A 16,286-nucleotide genomic window follows, 5' to 3' on the forward strand; every position below is an offset into this window, starting at 1 on the left:
CTCTTAGCTGTCCTGGTGTCCTGCCAGGCTGAGTGAGCTGCTCAGAGAGAGGGACTCCCCTTTTTGTGTACTGTGTCATGCATGTGGTTCTGCTAAAAATATCCCTGACCAGGAGATTGGGATGTTTTTTTCCTCTTTTGGATGGTGACCTTTTAATTATTAAATTAATACGGTGACTTTTGATTCCGTTCTCTCCAATGTGTGCTTGCTTTGCATGCCAGCAAGGGGAGGAGCAGTCGGAAGTGGGAGGGAGTGGGGGGGTATGTTTTACTGAGCCAGCCCACACCCACAGTCTACACTTCCACGCCACGAAAACTCACGGGGGCGAGCGGCGGCACGCAAGGAACAACGGCGGGTGGATCTGCTTCCTGTGAGCAGCGGGGCGGAGCAGAGCGGAGCAAGAGTCCATGGCTGGCACTGGGGAACTGGAGCAGTGGCTCAGTGAGTGGGGCTGGGGACTGGTGGGCACCGCAGCAGATTCAGCTCTGTGGGGAAGGGTCCATCTCCTCCACGGAGCCCCTTTAGGGTGATGTTCATGGGTGCTGTCTTAACCTGCTGCATCTGTCCTGCTCCCAGACTCGTCTGTCCGTTGTCAGCCCCAGTCCTGCCGAAGCGCTGGACTGGAGAGTGGATAATGCTGAAAAAGACTTGTTTTCCTCAATTCAGCTGTGGAGGCAGAGCTTTGGGACAGGCACTCATGCAGCCCTGTTGCAAAAGGGTAAACTGTGCCTGTGTTCCCGCATGGCAAGGTTTGCAGTCCAGTCCTGGGAGAGCTGGCTGTAAATGCTTTTCAACAGTTTCACGTGCTTTGTCCTAAAAGCAACATCATGCTGTTGCTGCTTTCAGCACCTCAGTTTATGCCTGACTTTGACTCTTTAAGAATGTGTATTCAAGACTGTATTTTTAGGCATATTTTAGTAACAGCTGTTTTGTTCTTGTCCTGTGTCTTCCATTTCTGCCCATTTTACAAAAAGCCCTAATGCAGCTGGCAGCAGTGTGAGGTCTGAGCTGCTTCCTGCCTTGTGCCGCTCGCTTGTACACATCTCGCACTGAGGCTGTTTTTTTCCTTTTTTCTTTCTTTTTTTTTCCTCTGTAAGATAAGGCCACTGACCCAAGTATCCCTGAGGAAAACTGGGAATGCATCCAGCGGTTCTGTGACCAGGTGAATGGTGACATAGAAGGGTAAGGCAGACAGACGGCTCTTTGTGTTTGCTGTGGGCTGTATCTGGCTCTGAGCTTCTCTCATGGCTGCGGGGGGAATGGGATCTGTAAGCAGTGGTGTGGGGAGCCCGAAGAGACAGCTGGGAGTGCTCGCTGGGCTCTGCTGCTCCTGAGAGTGTAAATAAGTTGCAAAGAGGAGTATGCCAATGTGGTGGAGGTTGGTGTCTAGGAATGGGCTCCAACAGCCATTGCTGCAACCCACGAGGCAGCAGGTCCTGCCTGCTGTGCCCTCACCAGCCTCTTGGGAGACTGGCCGAGGATACCTGCTGTAGGGAAGCCGTGGGTGGGCTCAGCCTCAGATTTTCCTTTCAAAGACATGGGAGATCTCTGCTGGGACTCCCACACCTTCCAGCTGATAGTCTCGGCTCTGTGGGAAGGAGCAGGAACTAATTAAGTAAATAACCTGTCAAAGCTTAGTGATCATCTCTTTCTTTAGAGCAGATGCCTGTGCATTCAGAGCCCGTAGTCTGGCACCCGTCTGCCCCAGCAGCGTGTGTGCACGGGGGCAGTCAGCAAACTGTCTCGGGCTCTGCATCAAGGCTCCTGCAACTGCAGGGAGCCAGCTTGCATGGCACTTGCCCAGGGAGAGCCCCCAGCCTCTCCCAGCTGGCTCCCTCCCAGAGGACAGCCTCTGGCCACAGCTGGAGGACAGCACTGGGGTCGCACAAGCTGCTTCAATTAATCTCTTGCCCCTTGTGCATGTGTCCCCCAGGCCAGCGCTCCGCCAGAAGAAGGGTGTCTGTCAGGTAGCAGGTTGTGAATCCGGCAGTTGCTCTTCTCTGCAGGGCAAAATCAGCAGCATTTGTTTTTCTTGGGAACTTGTCCGTTGTCTGATTTGCTTTTGCTACTCCCCAGCCCATCGCTTGCACTGAGGCTGCTGGCGCATAAAATACAGTCACCTCAGGAGATGGAAGCTCTCCATGCTCTCACAGTAAGTGCTTTCATCCGTGTGCAAGGAGAGGCAGCAGTAACCTGGAAGCAGAGTTTGGGGGGTAGAGACAGTATAGCTGTCTCTTCTTTTTCTCTTAGATGTCTCTCCCTCTCTTTATCTCTTAGATGTCTCTCCCTTTTAACTTTCCATTGCATAAGGAATACAGAAACCAGGGTATAACAGAGGGAGGGAGTAACTGCTGTTGTTCCTTTCCTTGTCGCTCTGCTGAGGTGTTTCAGTGGTCTGCAGTTCTTGCTGTTTGACCTGTGGTTCCACCACAGGGTCAGTGGCCCAAAAGTTATTAGCGATGGGTAGAACAGAGCAGATGGTCTTAATAATGCTGCTTAAGAAGATTGGATGAAGGAGAAATACATGTTCTTGCTGCACAACTTCCTTAGTATCTTGTATTTGTGAATGCAGGGCCAGAAAGTTCTTAGATTTAGTATTTTAATGGAAAAGTTATTTTAAAAAATTCCCCAAGACTTGTGTCTACAGTTTCTGTTTGGCACTGTTTTGTTTTCTGCAGGTGCTAGAGACCTGTGTGAATAACTGCGGCGAAAGATTTCATAATGAAATAGCAAAATTCAGGTTTCTGAATGAGCTGATTAAAGTGCTTTCCCCAAAGGTAGGTGGTCATGGTTACACTGGACAAAACACATGGGGCACACTGTTTATTTCATGCTGGATATGAAAACTTAGAATTAATCTCACATAGAAGTAGAGCAGAATTTATATTCTGTGCCTCCAAGCACAAGGACTGGATGTGAATCCCCCTGTAAAAGATGCAAGCCAGAGTCTTTCTGTGAAAAGATTTTTCCTTGTGGTTTCTCCCAGCTCTGCAGAGAGTCAGGGACTCTAGAGGAGCTTGAAATTGTTCCTGTGACCCCCTTTGCCTCTTGGTGATTTACAGAACTTTGGTTGGGGAAGTGCCAGAGGACAGAGATGCCAGGAGCTGCCCAGAGCCTCTCCCCTGTTTTCTTATGCTCTGTCTTCAAACTCTTGTCCTCAGGCAGCTCTCCTTCTTGCTTTGTCCTCTCAGAGGTTAGCCTGGGTTTGGGTCCTGTTCATGGGGCAGGATCAGCTTGGGTAGCGGCAGGGGGGACTGGATTTCAGCAGCCCTCATGCAGCCCTTGTGCAGCTCTTGCTCCACCATTGCCCGACAGTTGTGCATTCTTGCAGCCCCTTTGGGGTCCTGCTGAGGGTGTCCTGAAAGCCAGGCAGAGGGCTCCCAGCCCCCAGGCAGCGACAGCCCTGAGTCAGGAGCGGGCTGGAAGGGATCAGCTGTACTAACGTGGAAGCTGCCAAGTCCCTGCCTGCTGCTCCGCTTCCCTGGCTCGCAATATATTCATTCAATACATTCAACATAGTAATTCCTGCTCCCTGCTGTGGAGCACTTTGCTTCTGAGTGCAGTTGCCGCCTCCTGAGAAGAGAAGCAGCCAACAGAAATTAGAAGTTTAGTTTGAGAAGCTAAGTGAGCTGTGAGTTTGGAATGGATGCACTGGGTCCCCTGGCAGTGCCTCTCATGATGAAAAATGGAGAGCTGTTTTGTCAGAGACTGTGTAATCTTCACGCCTTGCTCCTCTTGCATCAAATAGCAGACCTGGGACTTTCTTAAATACCCTTCTCAGCAACTCAGCAATCGATTCCTCCTTTTAGTGGGTCCTGCACACATTTACCACTTGTACAAGATTCATTTTCCGTTACATCATCTCGATGGCAGAGGTGCAAAAAGCTGATTTCAGGGAAATGTTTAACTGAACAGCAAAACCTCTTCTCTCAGTCCCAGGTTTGGTAAAGGTATTTCAGTGAAACAAGAAAGTTTAAAGAATATGTCACTACAGAGTGCTTTGTTTGCTGTTTTGGCAGAACAGGTATCATTTAATGAGTTTAAAATGCCTAGTGCTTTGGAGTTTGCATGTGGCTTTTGTCATTCTTCCTTATGTTTTTATAATACATTAAAGTGAGTGCTTGTAGGCAATAATGAGAGAAATCAGAGAAAACATCCAGCTGCTGAGGAAAGACAGTAACTTTCATTTCTTGTGTTGTTCAGTTTTCATTTGTCTGGGTCTGACTGAGGCCAGTGGTGCTATTTGCGTTGCAGGCAGTTAAGGGAAGTATTTAAAGTCAAGTACAGAACTGTTTACACCAAAATAAAACAACCTACTTTTGGTTTCAGATTCAATAACCAATCAAAGAAGTTTTGAAATGGTTTCATTTTGATTGTCATAGAATATTTATGTAATTATCATACACTTAATAGCATTCCTTGTATTTACAGCCACAGCTATATACACCATTTCCTATACCGCAAGATACACAGTTGACAACGCTGTGAATAAAGTGTTGGGAATCCACTTGCTACTTGGTTTCTGCACACAAACAACTTGGGGCTAGACCCATTTGCCATATCTGGCACTAATTCTTTGGTTTTAATCTTTTTTGTCTTTACTTTTTTTGTCTTACTTTACTTTTTTGTTTTGTTTTGGGTTTTTTTCAGTACTATGGAACGTGGTCTTCAGAAAAAGTAAAGTCAAGAGTCACAGAAGTAATATTCAGTTGGACAGTCTGGTTTCCTCAGGAAGTTAAAATCCGGGATGCTTATCAGATGCTAAAGAAACAAGGTTTAGTTCTGTTATTTCAGTTTCCTTTTTAGCCTTCTAAGTCACATGGTTTCAGACCACAGATATCTGCCCTCTTTAATTTGTGACTCAGCTTTTTTCATAAAATGTTGTAAGGAGAAAAGGACAAAGGCCACGCTTACAAGGCTGTTTGGGTACTTAAGGATGCATGCAACTGTTTAAAGAGATTTACCGAAGAACAGCCTTATTGAGTTAAAGATCAGGCTAGCCTTGTGGCCTCTGTTCACACAGTGCTCACCACTGTTGTGCAGGGAAAAGGTACAGGACAAGCTCACCGTGATCTTTGCCCTGGAATACTCTCCCAGGATTATGAGGGATGGGTTCGGAGAGATCCTGAGCTGGATTTTTCATCCATTCCATCATATTTAATAGTCCTTAATGTATTGTAATCCAGAAATTTGTCCAATCCCGTCTTGATATCCCAGCTAATAAATTTCACAGCTTAACTAAGAAAGTACCATAATACTTTCTGTGGAAGTTCAGGGGATTTAGGGAATTTGTTTAGATGCTTCCCACCAGGTTTGCTTTGTGCATCTTTGAGCCTCAAATGGCTTTGCAAGCCTTCCCCAAGTACTGCTGTGGAAAGCTTCCTCACTGTCACTGCCTTTCCTTTGTGCAGCGACTGCTGCAGGCTGGGCTCTTGCTGCGGCACCGGTGGGGTGCTGAGCAGGGGTGCTGGGTGCCCTCCTGCAGGGCAGCTCTTGGGGACCGCTGCCCATCCAACGCCTGCACAGTCAGAGGCTGCTGCTGCTGCTGCAAGCGCTGGCCGGAGAGGCAGGATGGGAGACGTCCATGGAATCACTGTTGGTGTTAGGGGTTCCTTTGGTACTTGGTTGTGTGTGTTTGGTGCCCTACATTTTACGGCTGTACTGATTGTGGCGATCCTGCTGCTCAGAGGTCAATACTGGTGTGCTCCCAGTGCTCTTGCTATGGGGGAATTTTAGCAATTCACCCAGAGGGAGTTCAGCACATCTGAATTTTATTTTCTACCCTGAAAATCTCATTTGGCCTGTGCTTAATTTAAGGGAGAAAGGGAAGTCTTTTGTCTGTATGTGTGCTAAGGCAGCTCCTTGCTGCTTCATCTCATTCTGTAAAGTTCTGGGGTGGGGTGAAATAAATAGGTGCAAAATCCAATGCAGCATTGAGCACTGGTGTTTTAACAGCTCAGGCATCAAAGAACAAATACTGTTACCCATTCCAGGGATTGTAAAAGAAGACCCCAAATTGCCAGAAGACAAAATTTTACCTCCCCCTTCTCCGAGACCTCAGAATTCTATTTTTGACACAGATGAAGAGAAATCCAAGGTAAACCTTAGGGTTTTCATGCCTAACACTCCCCCCCCACCCCCACCCCCCGATTTGTACTGATGAGAAAACAGGCTCGGTTATATTTTGGGAGCTTTTGCTGTTTCAGACAGAGTATCTTCAGAATAATGCTAATACTTCATGCTGTACAACAGCTAGAGAATTCTTTGATGCTTTGTCAGAAATTTTTGCTTAGTAAAAAGTGAAACTTTTCTAGAGAAAAACAAAACTTTCCCAAGGGAGGGAAAAGTTCTGCAGAGCCAGAGAGTTCCTATACCCAAACAGCCAGTGTGTGCAGGCAGCTGTAGGAGGCAGCAGTGTAATCTGGATTAGATTATGGGACATGAGTCCACTTATTTCCAGAATTATAGAAAATATTATGACAGTGGGTGTCTCTCAGTATCTGCTCTTATGTGATGTGTGCCTGTAGTATGGTGCCTAGAGACTGCTGCTCACTGTTGTCCAATGCTATCCCCTCAACAGCTCTTAGCAAGGCTTTTAAAGAGCAACCACTCTGAAGACCTGCAGGCTGCCAACCGTCTGATCAAGAGCATGATTAAAGAGGTAGGGAGCTCCTTGGGTCAGAAGCTGTGTTTGCAGCTGGGGAGGGTGGGAGGGGACTTGGTAGTTCAGTTTTTGACAGTGGTCCCTCTATACCTGACCTCCGTAGTGCCTGCCACCTCATTGGTATTAAAGGGAACACCAAGAGGTGGTAGTGGGAACCTTGCTGCGTTATCAGTCTCAGGTGAACTGATTTCAGTTGCCCCAGAGGAGGGACGATTTTCAGTATTTGTTATTCCAAAGTTACAATGCGGGATTATTTTGTTTTGTTTCCCTAAAATATGCCATTGCCAGGAAGAGCAAATATTTATACCCAGGAGCCTGTATGACAGGACACTTCCACTTTAGTGGGGTCCCGACAGTGGTACTGCATTAGTGATAGCAAGTTTCCAAAAATAGACTCAGTTCCCAAGTGGAAAAAAGCCATATCTGTACAGAACTGCCTCTTTTGTACAGCAGTGTGTGCGTGCACGTCTGGTGTGTCTGTTTTCATCTTCCATCTGAAAGGGCACACCAATTCTCTGCATAAATAGGAGATTTGGTTTGGTTTAACGAAATCCCTGCTGTCATTTTGAGAGTGTTGTTTTGCATGGCAGAAGCCACCAGCTCCCAACTCTAATTTTGAAGTCTTACTTGTGACTGTGGTGCAATGAATTCTTATGCACAAGCCTACTGGCCAGGGTACCCTGAGAGGGGCAGGAGGTTTCCATCTTCACCTTTGACAGGGAAGTGTGGTGCAGCACTGATACTGGAGCTGCTGGGGGGTGAGTCCTTACACACACTGCTTTGTGCCTCCTCTACCCGCAACAAGATACTAGTAGAAAGCAACATGCATTGGCTGTACTAGCCAAATCATCATATACTTTTATTTCATTTTTCATCAAAGGAACAAGAAAAGTCAGCTAAGGTGTCCAGAAGAGTGAATACCATCAGTGAGGTTTCTGAGAATGTGAAACGTATGGACGAATTACTGGAAAATTACAAGAGACAAGAATTATCCAAATCTGACCAGGAGTTCCTACAGGTAAATGGTCTTTTTCCTGCATAAGAAGTTCTTTTGACTGGCTATGGCTGGGAGGGCCCAGGGCAACAGGATTCAAAGGGCAGCTTCTGCCAGGGAAGCAGCATTACCACAGCAAATAGTTTCCGGCATATTTGATGAATAACAGTCCCTTCCGTCAGTGTAATGGAAGTTGGAATGGAACCGGCTCCTGCTGTGCCAATTTGACTTTCTGTCCAGGTTAGCTGCTCTTCTTTTGGTATGTTACGGGGAAATGGTTCTTCCTCCAACAGTGGTGTAACACAAAGGAATCCCCTTGAGCCTGGGCATGCTTAGGTGGGTGTGATGAGATCCGAACAGAGAAGCTCAAAGCTGTGGGTTCTTCAGCTTGTGCTATGGTTTCTGTGATTCCCCTTTTTCTGCCCAGAGTTCACTGGTCTGCTGCTGCTCATAATTATCAATGAATTGTGGAAACATTTGATGTTACTAATAGGGCTGTCAGAAGAGCTTTATGGCCTCCAAATATCTGAAACTCCACTGGGATGCCTACCGGACTCTCAAATTAAAAAAACTCTAGCAACTGAATTTTTGTAGGTAAGAACTTCTGTGGCTATGTGTGACAGCAGAGTTTGGAGTTAGCTGCTGTTGGGAGGGCTGCTGCTGTAGATGGAAGAGAGCCTACTTTCAGACTGAAGAAGTGGCTGCCTCCGTGCCTCCTCACTTCCTAAGAACCAAGCGGCCTTGCATTGTCTGACTGTAGTTGCAACTGGCAGTTGTAATACTTCCCTCTGAGTACTGTGATTGATCTATTCACACCTGGATACTTTTTCTTTTAAATTGAGTAATTTTACACTGATCTATCTTAAATCTGTATGCATAGAGAGGATGCGATTGCTGAGGAGATACCAGCAAATCCTCCTTATTCCAGTGTCTGTACTTCCAGGCCGCTGTGGATTTTTAAGAGTACAGCAACATGCAGCATTGATACCCTTTGTTTGGACCTGGGCAGAAAGTGCATCTTCCTCTTCTAGAGGGGTAGCATCACTTACAGGTGATCACAGGGACAGAGAAGTGTGAGAGTGTCTGGGATCTCCTGAGCAATGATGTGAACCATTTCCTTCCATAGACTCTGTTTCAACGCTGTGAGAAGCTCAGGCCACTGCTCTTTCGCCTTGCCAGTGAGACAGTTGATGATGATGAGGCTCTAGGTAAGAGCCAACTCTGTCCTTGGATTTCTTTGCAGTTAAGTTCATTTACCTTTGCTTTGACAAGTGGGATACGCCCTTCCTCTGAGAGGGGGAATGCTTAGGCACTTGCTACCCTGCTGCCAAAGCTTTCCACATTCACCTTTAAACCATGCCCATGGGAAGCTCCTCCCACGCCTTTCCAAGGAAGGTATACATTTTCACTTGGAGCCCAAAGTTAAACAGTCAATCCAGTTTCTTCTAGCCAAGGTGGTTTTCAGAGTTTGTGGAGTTCTGGTGTTCAGAGAACTGGAGGCTTTTGCAGTCTTAGCTCTACAGAGACTGAAGTTCTCCCTGTCTATCAACACAGAAGGGAGAATATTTTTTGAATTTCTTAAGTAATATATTGAGGAGGGCCATATGAGTGGAATCTTTGAATTCCATTGCTGTGAAGTTTAGCCCTTCCCAGAGGACTGCATTTCACAGTCTTGTCCATATGCCTTGAAAACCTGACTGAAGGGATGCCTTGCTGAATAGCGATCTCAAACAGCAAACATAAGAGCTCAGCTGTGCCTCAAACATTTCATTCATACCCATGAATGCCAGGGTTCCTCAGCTGGGGAGTGCTGGATTATATACTCAAGTACACTTGGCAAACTTGCAGGTAACAATAAAGTGCATAAGAAATGGCAGGAACTGTAAGTGCTTTAGAGATAGGATCAGATTTCAAAGTGATCTTGATGAATTTGAGAGAGGCCTGAAATCAGCAGATGTATGCGCAAAATGCTGCACTTCAGGAAATGGAATGAAAAACTAGTCAGGAGTTTAAGGCAGATTGCCCCACTAGACTTTGCTCCAGGCAAGTCCTTAGATGCACTGTACCTCCCTCATGAGCAGTTTGGAGAGTGCCATGGAACTGACCCTCCCGTTAGAGCATTAATGTTTTGTTTCTTCTCTTGTTTTCCAGCTGAAATACTGCAGGCCAACGACAAACTCACACAGATGCTCGGGCAGTACAGGCAGGTTGTAGCCAGGCATGAAAATGGTGATGGAGGAGGTTCAGCCACCAGTTCTGCTGATGCAGCAGGTAAAGAGCATCCAGCAGCATTCCATGACAGCTCTGCTCCTGCACGTCATGGATGAGTGGAGTCTGGAAGGGAAATGGTTCTCAGAGAATAAATGTGGAGAAAATCCTTTAACACAGGAAAACTATGATGTAACCATCATTTGCTTTTATGTATAGTTGATAGGAAATATTCCTGAAGTTCTTCATCTGTGAGTCCTTTCGGGCATGCCTGCACCCATAAATACACTGTTCCTTTCAGGAGGTTTCTCTTTAACTCTTTCTGCTCTTTCCAAAGCATGCCGGCCAACTCCAAGACGCATGAAGAGCTATACACTGATTGACTTCTCTGAACTGGAGGCGACATCCCAGTCTCCTACAGACCAGTTTGCAAACATAACCACTGCCTCCCGGCACAGCAGCACAACCTCTACCTGTCTGCTCGATGAGGAGTTAAAGTCATTAGGTTTGTATGTGCAATTCAGTACAGCATTACCCTTGTTACTAGTGACATGCGGAAAACAGACTCCACAATCAGTGACATTGTAAAGTAGGTATGTTCATTCAGCGCTGGGCGGCACAGGGGGTAGTCCCACCAAAGTCGTGCTCGCGCGACTCGGCAGTTCGCCTCAAGTTTATACAGTCAGATATTACATATTTACAATACGCCTATACATATGCATGACCTATCCCCGCTTCATATTAAAATTAGCTCCAAGAGGTAATTTCCATAGTCCCCTCCCAACTGCGCCTGCGCAGGGCCTCTTTATGGTGGTTGTCTGGTGGTCGCAGAGATGAAGATAGATGACTCCTCTTCGTCACCGCTAGTAACCTCTTTCCTTGAGCAGGCTCAGTGATTTCTTGGTATTCACCCAAGCCGCAAGACCAGTCTTAGCTGGCTCTTGGGGCCAGCTCCTGCTTCTTATCAAGGACTGTCTTTACCTCATTGGCTGGTTCTTGGGACCAGTTCTTCTTATCAAGGACTGTCTCTACCTCAGCTAATTTCAACAATGTAAGCACTAAACATCATCTTTCACCCCCCTTTATTATGTCTACTGAGATTCTTTGACTCCTCTTGTCTCACTAGCGTTCGTGGTGTTTAATGAAGATAGGAGAACTTTGACTTTAATGTCAGTCCTAAGAGAAAGTAGACCCTTTTAGCCAGTGTCGTAAGTTTTCAAGAATGTAGTTTCTTTAATGGTGTTAGACTGTCGTCAAACTGCTGTTAGACAACAAGAACCTGTAGAAAACCCTTGTTTTTTGTAATTGATCTGTAGCATTTTGGCATCTTTCTTAGGTCTCAGCAACTCTCCTGTTGCACAGAAACCACTACCTGATTTTGGATTAGCAGAGGTGAGTGATCCTCAGATACTTTAGTCCATAAGGTACAAAGGACAAAAATCAGATGTGATTCTTGATCTAGCTTGCTCTGGCAGCCTTTTGTTACACTGCTCTATTCTGAAGGGAAACTGGAATCCTTGTCCTCTGCAATGAATTTCTCAGTTGCAGTTTGCAACCAGATTATTCATATTTATTTCTACTTTAAGTAGTGTTATTGAAAATGAGGTGGTTCTCAGTAGAACAGGTCTGATTTTTGCTGATGTGATGTTCTATAGCATGAATCAGAAGTGCCTTACTTTTCAGACTGATGTACACAATGGATATGGTGAAATTGTAAGTGCTGTTCAAACACTGGGACTGCAGGAGAGCTGGGAAGACAGCTGTTCGGAGAAGAATGCATTTCTGGGCCTGGCTGATCACCTCTCTCCACCATCCAGGACCAAGACATTATCCTTGTAAGCAAACTCTGCATAATATAGGCTGCCTTTGGAGATGAGGAATACTGTTTTAGAGCAGTGAGTTTTAGGAAAACCTTTCAACTACAACTGGTTAGTGATGGCAAGCTATCCATCTGTGCATTGGCTCTTAAGCAGCAGTTACGATCCTGTTAATTGCACTGTGTGCAATTGCACACTAGGACCTTCCAAGGGTCAGAAACTTGGAGAGACAAACCCCGTGGCCTAGTAACAAGGTGATCCTGAGGTAAAGGAACAAAACCATTGCAGTCAGGTCTTTTTATAATAACCTGTGACTCAAAAAATACTTTCCCCAGCTTTCTTCAGGCTGTGACGAAGTAGTTTCCACGCATTCAGTGGAAGTTTAACAGTTCATGAACCAAATTAATCATCCACATGTCTTCACAGCAGGTGACCATTACAATACGCTTATCCAGTCTGCCATAATGCAAGCCAGGAAATTTTACTGGAGATTCCCAACTTCTTTGAGCTAGAATTTCCTTTAATCTCACTGACTAGAGCTCCGGAGAGCCTGTGAATGGGGAGAGTAGGCTTCCAAAGCCCTGAAACAAAGTTTCACGATAGTAACAGAAATCAAAGTCTGCCTTACTGAATGCTGAAAGAGCAACTTCTTCCCATATGAAATAGAGACAGTTTTTTAATTTCTCAAGAACTTGGAGAGTATAAGCTTGTACTTTCTGTATACCTAAAAGGGATGAGGGATTGGGAATACAAATGCACACAGCAGAAGATGGTATATACCATGTAGTCTCCCCAGTTAATATAAGCTTTCTACATGCTTTTCTTTCCAGGGATTTATCACCCATGAAATTGCCCTTTCCAGATCTTCCAAATAGCTCAATGGCAGATACTTCATTCTCCAGCCTAGGCTATGAGCTGAAGCCTGCTGCCTCTTTGCATCCAGCTTCCTATGATGGTTCTCTAGAAAACCTTTTTGTCCCTTTAATTTCAATTACACCGAGTAAGTGCAATGATTTCTGTGCCCCAGCTCTGCTTACTAGTGGCTTACTAGAGCTCTTCTGTGATTTTTGCAGGCAAGCAAGCCAAAGTAGCTTCATGCTGTGCGGGTTGGCTGGAGAAAAGTAATGACTGTTCTGTGAGGGACTTAATGTATCTGAGAAGTTGAGCAAGTGCTAGGGATTGTACCATGGAAATGTCCTTGTCCTCCCTACTCAGGAGTTTCCTGCCCTGGCTAACCTCTGTGATGTGCTTCTAAACTGTTTGCCCTTAGCACCTTTAATCAAGTTTCAAGCAGTTCTTCTCCAGAGGCTAAAAAGGTATCTATGGGTGGGAGTTGCTCTGCTTCCCAAAGCAGAGCTGTTCTTTCCACCTCTGCTTTTCAGTTCAACACTCTTTGGCCCAGCCCTGCAACCACTTGATGGAGCATCAGCCTGGGTACGTGGCAGCCCAGTGTCTCAGAGCAGGGCACATCCTGTTGAGGACTGCAGGGCCTTCGCTACTTTTGGAAGAGAACAGGTGCAGAGGCATTCTGACCTGATTGTCTTCTGCCTTCAGTCTCTCAAGTGAAGGATTTACCAGATTTTGGAAGGGCTGAATGGTGATAGGTGTGGATTTACCAGGCAATGGTGATAACGGCTAAGTCTTGTGTGTGCCAAAGAATTACATTTTGCTTTTCCCATCGTATCTCTGTTGGATCCACACTTGACATCTCCAGCTGACTGTTGAAATCTGAGCTGCTAAATCTCCAATTTAGACATTCAGATTCCTTTCTCTGCCTTAGAGGCGAAATGTAAATCACAGGCAGCTGCTTGGTCTGTGAGTTTGCTGGAGGAAGTAAAAGTTTGTATGCGAGTTTCCTCTTTGCTGTTCCTTATCCCGTCTTTGCTGTTCTGCCCTCAGAAGGAAGGGGAATCCATGCTTTGTTTCTGACTCTCCTTTTGTCTCCGGCAGGCAGTATCTGTCCACTTACTGTGTATGACAGGAATGGTTTCAAGGCTATGCTTCACTTCTCCAGAGACCGGGCTCCTGGCCGACCAGATGTGCTGGTGATGGTTCTTTCCATGCTGAGCACATCAGCTCAACCAATTAAGGACATAGCATTCCAGGCTGCAGTCCCGAAGGTGAGAAGCCTGTGGTGAGTGGCAGAGAAGAGGGACGACTCAGAAATGTCCTGAGGAGAAGGTTCGCCATTGCTTGCTTAGGATTTTCTTTGCTCATCAGAAATTGCACGCCTCACTTTCTCTGAACAGTGAACCTGCTGTATGGTGGTGCCTGTGGCGCCAGTGTTTGTTTCACAGCATATATCCCTGGCCTTGTGACAACTAGACAGGGCTCCAGACATGCTGGTTTTGCCTCCTGGGGAAGGCACTCGTTCTGCCTGTGTATGTACAGCATGGAATTATCTATTTAAGAATATCTCCCTTTAGATTCAGGCTGTGAAAAGGCATGATTTTCATTAAATGCCAAAATGTGTGGCCTGTAGTTCCCTGGGTCCTCCTTCTTGCTCTTCTGGGATGCTGAAAAAGGCCTGGGTCCCTCCCTGGGAGTGCTGAGGGAGCTGGCTGATGTCGTTGTGAAGCCACTCTCGATAATCTTTGATTGATTCTGGTGACTGCGAGAAGTGTCCAAAGACTGGGAAGGTCACCCTCATCTTCCAGGTGGTCCCAGCATGGACCAAAAAGCATTCCTTTTGTTTTCTCTTTCAGACCATGAAAATAAAGTTACAACCAGCATCTGGTACTGAGCTGCCTGCCTTCAGTCCTCTCCTCCCCCCTGCAGTGGTATCCCAGGTCCTGCTGCTCGCCAATCCACGCAAGGTATGTGTGGTGATGGAGTCTGCTGGTGGAGCACTCGGAATGTCACTGTAGCGGGTGGGGTATTTGTATGAAAGATGGGGAGAATATTATTAGCAGGAAGATGCAGGGGAGATACAGAGCAGTCTGGGCTGTGCTGGGAAGACATTTTTCCCACTGAAACAGCTTTCCAGAGCTATAATCTGAAGGATTGAATGGCCAGTTGCTGCAGGGGCCTGCACAGCTCTGCCTTAGTCTACCTGCAGAGATGGCTCCTGGTAGACACTGTGTGGATGTTTGCAGCTGATGGAACACGAGGCCACCCAAGGAGCAAGTGATGGGTGGCAGTTCTGTTGCATTGGTGAATAACTATGAGACTGAAGATCGGTGTAGGGAATCCTCTGTCACTGTGAAGGTTGGCCAGGCCTGGATTGCCAAGCATGCCCCTGGGTGTTTTGCATAGGTCTCCCAGTTTCTCCCTAAATATCTTATGAAGATCCAGGTCTCGTTCTGTGCAGAGGTTCCACGTGGCTGAAGTATTACTCTCCCCTTCCAGAGGGTGATTCATTGCAGCAAGGCTTCGAGGGGTGAGGCTGAAGGGGGCCCAAGAATCTACAACCATGACATGCCCCTCTCTCTGTTCCTTTCTCTCATAGGATCCCATCCAACTGAGATACAAACTAGCGTTCATGCAAGGTGTGCAGCCCTACAGTGAGGTGGGAGAGGTGACTGGCTTCCCAGAAGCAGAGCTCTGGGGCACGAGCTGAAGTTCAGCAGGCTTGGATGTTGCCATATTGCCTTAGCCACGGGCGGGGAGGGACTGTGTGCCAGCAGTGCCAGCCTGGACTCTGTAATGGCTCCTTTCCTCAGGATCCGCCATCTCCTTCTTCCTTTTGGTTTCTGTGCCAGTGTCTGGCAGGAGGAGTGTAAACTGGCTGCTTCTGCCACGGCCTTTCTCTGTAGCTGACCGTGCTTTATGAGAGACTGCCGTAGAGCCCTGCAGACCAGGAGTCCTAGTGCTTCTTTCATACAAGTGTTTCCTGCTGCTTTCTGGGCCAGTGTTCCCTCACCCCCATTACTTTTTCTTTCTGAATTAAAAAAAAAAAAAAAAAAAAAAAAGCAAACCTATATCAACAATCAGCCCTCGTAGCAGACTGCTTGGAGCCAGGGCAGGATCTGCTGCAGGGGCTTACCCACCCTGTTTTCCCTGGGGCCTGGGTGCTGATGTGCAGGCAAGAATGTGAGGAATGGTGAGAGTTGGGCTATCTGGACTCTGGCAGAGGCGGTTTATAGGGAAAGGTACAAAACGGAGGAAAGACAGCAAGCAGGGGGAGGGCTTTGGGGCCAGCCTGTGAGAAAAAAACCTGAGACGCTCATCCATCCCCAGGCCCCCCATCTTGTCTTGCTCTGGCTCCTTCCTTTGGGCTCTGCAGAGCTCCAGGCACGTCTGGGGCTTTCTCCTCCTCATCCTCCCCAGAGCCGCCTCCTGCCTGCCAGCTGCGCTGCGCGGACACCGGCCCACAGAGGGGCCGAGGTCAAGGCCTTCGGTTAAAACCCCCTGCGCTTCCAGCTTGCGGGAGGAGAACGGGCGTGTTGCTGCATTGCCCAGATACGCTGAGCCATGAGGACGGCGGGAGGGGGGTCCGCACCCCCGGTGCAGCGGGGTCCCGGAGGACCTTCCCGGGCCCTGGACGCCCCGGCGGTATTTTGGGTGCGAGTTTGTCCCGCTCTGGGACACACACACCCCCCCCCCCCCCCGTTTTTTCTCCACAGGCCCCGCTGAGGGTGGCGGCTCGCCGCCTTTAAGGCGG

The 16,286-nt window shown here is 47.2% G+C and overlaps 1 protein-coding gene across 4 annotated transcripts; it reads left to right on the forward strand.

Moving 5' to 3' along the window:
- The first annotated feature begins 285 nt into the window (after window positions 1-285).
- On the forward strand, window positions 286-16,282 carry GGA2 (golgi associated, gamma adaptin ear containing, ARF binding protein 2). 4 transcript variants are annotated; one of them, XM_049835534.1, is made up of 17 exons: window positions 286-441; window positions 1,098-1,182; window positions 2,077-2,152; window positions 2,679-2,777; window positions 4,651-4,774; window positions 5,994-6,097; window positions 6,581-6,661; window positions 7,545-7,682; window positions 8,785-8,866; window positions 9,810-9,929; window positions 10,204-10,371; window positions 11,203-11,258; window positions 11,550-11,701; window positions 12,514-12,683; window positions 13,634-13,803; window positions 14,389-14,499; window positions 15,132-16,282. In XM_049835534.1, exons 1-17 carry the CDS (start codon window positions 408-410, stop codon window positions 15,240-15,242), a joined length of 1,881 nt encoding a protein of 626 aa, XP_049691491.1. In that variant the 5' UTR covers window positions 286-407; the 3' UTR covers window positions 15,243-16,282. The 4 variants fall into 4 exon arrangements, 3 of the variants coding, with proteins under 3 accessions (XP_049691491.1, XP_049691492.1, XP_049691493.1); XM_049835535.1 differs by having other exon boundaries at window positions 1,098-1,162; XR_007510351.1 differs by lacking the exon at window positions 15,132-16,282 and having other exon boundaries at window positions 13,698-13,803.
- Window positions 16,283-16,286: the final 4 nt, after the last annotated feature.

This window comes from Accipiter gentilis, chromosome 33 (genome assembly GCF_929443795.1).
Source record: "Accipiter gentilis chromosome 33, bAccGen1.1, whole genome shotgun sequence".
NCBI classification, from domain to species: domain Eukaryota; kingdom Metazoa; phylum Chordata; class Aves; order Accipitriformes; family Accipitridae; genus Astur; species Astur gentilis.

Excerpts from the sequence above, each read along its gene's own strand:
- GGA2 (XM_049835534.1), top strand. The coding sequence starts at position 408 with ATGGCTGGCACTGGGGAACTGGAGCAGTGGCTCA. Across the intron at positions 11,259-11,549 it reads CTGATTTTGGATTAGCAGAG|ACTGATGTACACAATGGATA; the intron begins GTGAGTGATCCT and ends CTTACTTTTCAG. Across the intron at positions 12,684-13,633 it reads TTTAATTTCAATTACACCGA|GCAGTATCTGTCCACTTACT; the intron begins GTAAGTGCAATG and ends TGTCTCCGGCAG.